This window comes from Fonticula alba (genome assembly GCF_000388065.1).
Source record: "Fonticula alba strain ATCC 38817 unplaced genomic scaffold supercont2.2, whole genome shotgun sequence".
NCBI classification, from domain to species: Eukaryota; order Rotosphaerida; family Fonticulaceae; genus Fonticula; species Fonticula alba.
The window spans coordinates 2,177,893-2,178,581 of record NW_009242972.1 but is presented as its reverse complement, the minus strand read 5'-3'; the positions used below and the strand labels follow the sequence as shown (position 1 = coordinate 2,178,581).

The window sequence follows — 689 nt, the reverse complement described above, 5'->3', positions numbered from 1 at the left end:
AGGGGGGGTCAGACGATGAGGGAGGTTGGGACATGGCCCAGGAGAGGGGACCCATCAGTCCAACGTACCGGGTTCAGGGAAAGGAAGCTGCGCTCGGCGGTGGGAGAACAACGGGGCGGCGGGGGAGAGGCAAACGCTCCCCCAGTGTGCGGAGAGTGAGGAGAGGGGTCAGGAGGCGTCCCAGGTACCATGGGAGTCGACGCCCCAAAAAAGGACGCACAACAGCTGGATGAAGGCCAGCAGGGTGATGAAAAACTGCCGGATCTGGCGATGCAGAGGCACCTCTCCCGAGAGGTGGCCTAGCGTCGGGGAACGCCGTGCCGGTGATGGGCCCGAGGAATACACGGTCAGAATGCAAGCCAATGTGTGGGCGAGCGAGGCGCCGCACAGCGGAATACACAGCCCCCTGCCGCGATGGGCCCGCACCGTCGCGAGAAATGTAGCGCTGACTCATGACTGACTAGGCACGAGGCGAGGGGAGAGGAGGGAGGCTGGCTGGCAAGGAGGCGAGGGAGGGAGGAAGCAGAGCAAGAGGCGGGAGGGAGGAAGCAGAGCAAGAGGCGGGAGGGAGGAAGGAATCTATTGCGGGTGTGCTGTGTCGGGCTAGGTGTAAAGAGGGGCGCCCGGCCCGGCCGGGCCCCAGATGAGATCCGCCGGGCGACTGGCACACGGGGGAGGAAAAGTGGGGG

At 65.5% G+C, this 689-nt stretch overlaps 1 protein-coding gene across 1 annotated transcript in view; it reads right to left on the bottom strand.

Annotated features, from left to right (window-relative positions):
* Window positions 1-577, bottom strand: part of H696_01474 (hypothetical protein) — a 1,209-nt gene extending 632 nt beyond the window's left edge. Inside the window, exons 1-3 of the mRNA XM_009495369.1 lie at window positions 427-577; window positions 221-299; window positions 69-87 (exon numbers count right to left, since the gene is read on the bottom strand). Coding sequence (XP_009493644.1) covers window positions 69-87; window positions 221-299; window positions 427-454 — 126 coding nt within the window. The 5' untranslated portion in view covers window positions 455-577. The remainder of the gene's footprint in view (window positions 1-68; window positions 88-220; window positions 300-426) is intronic.
* Window positions 578-689: the final 112 nt, after the last annotated feature.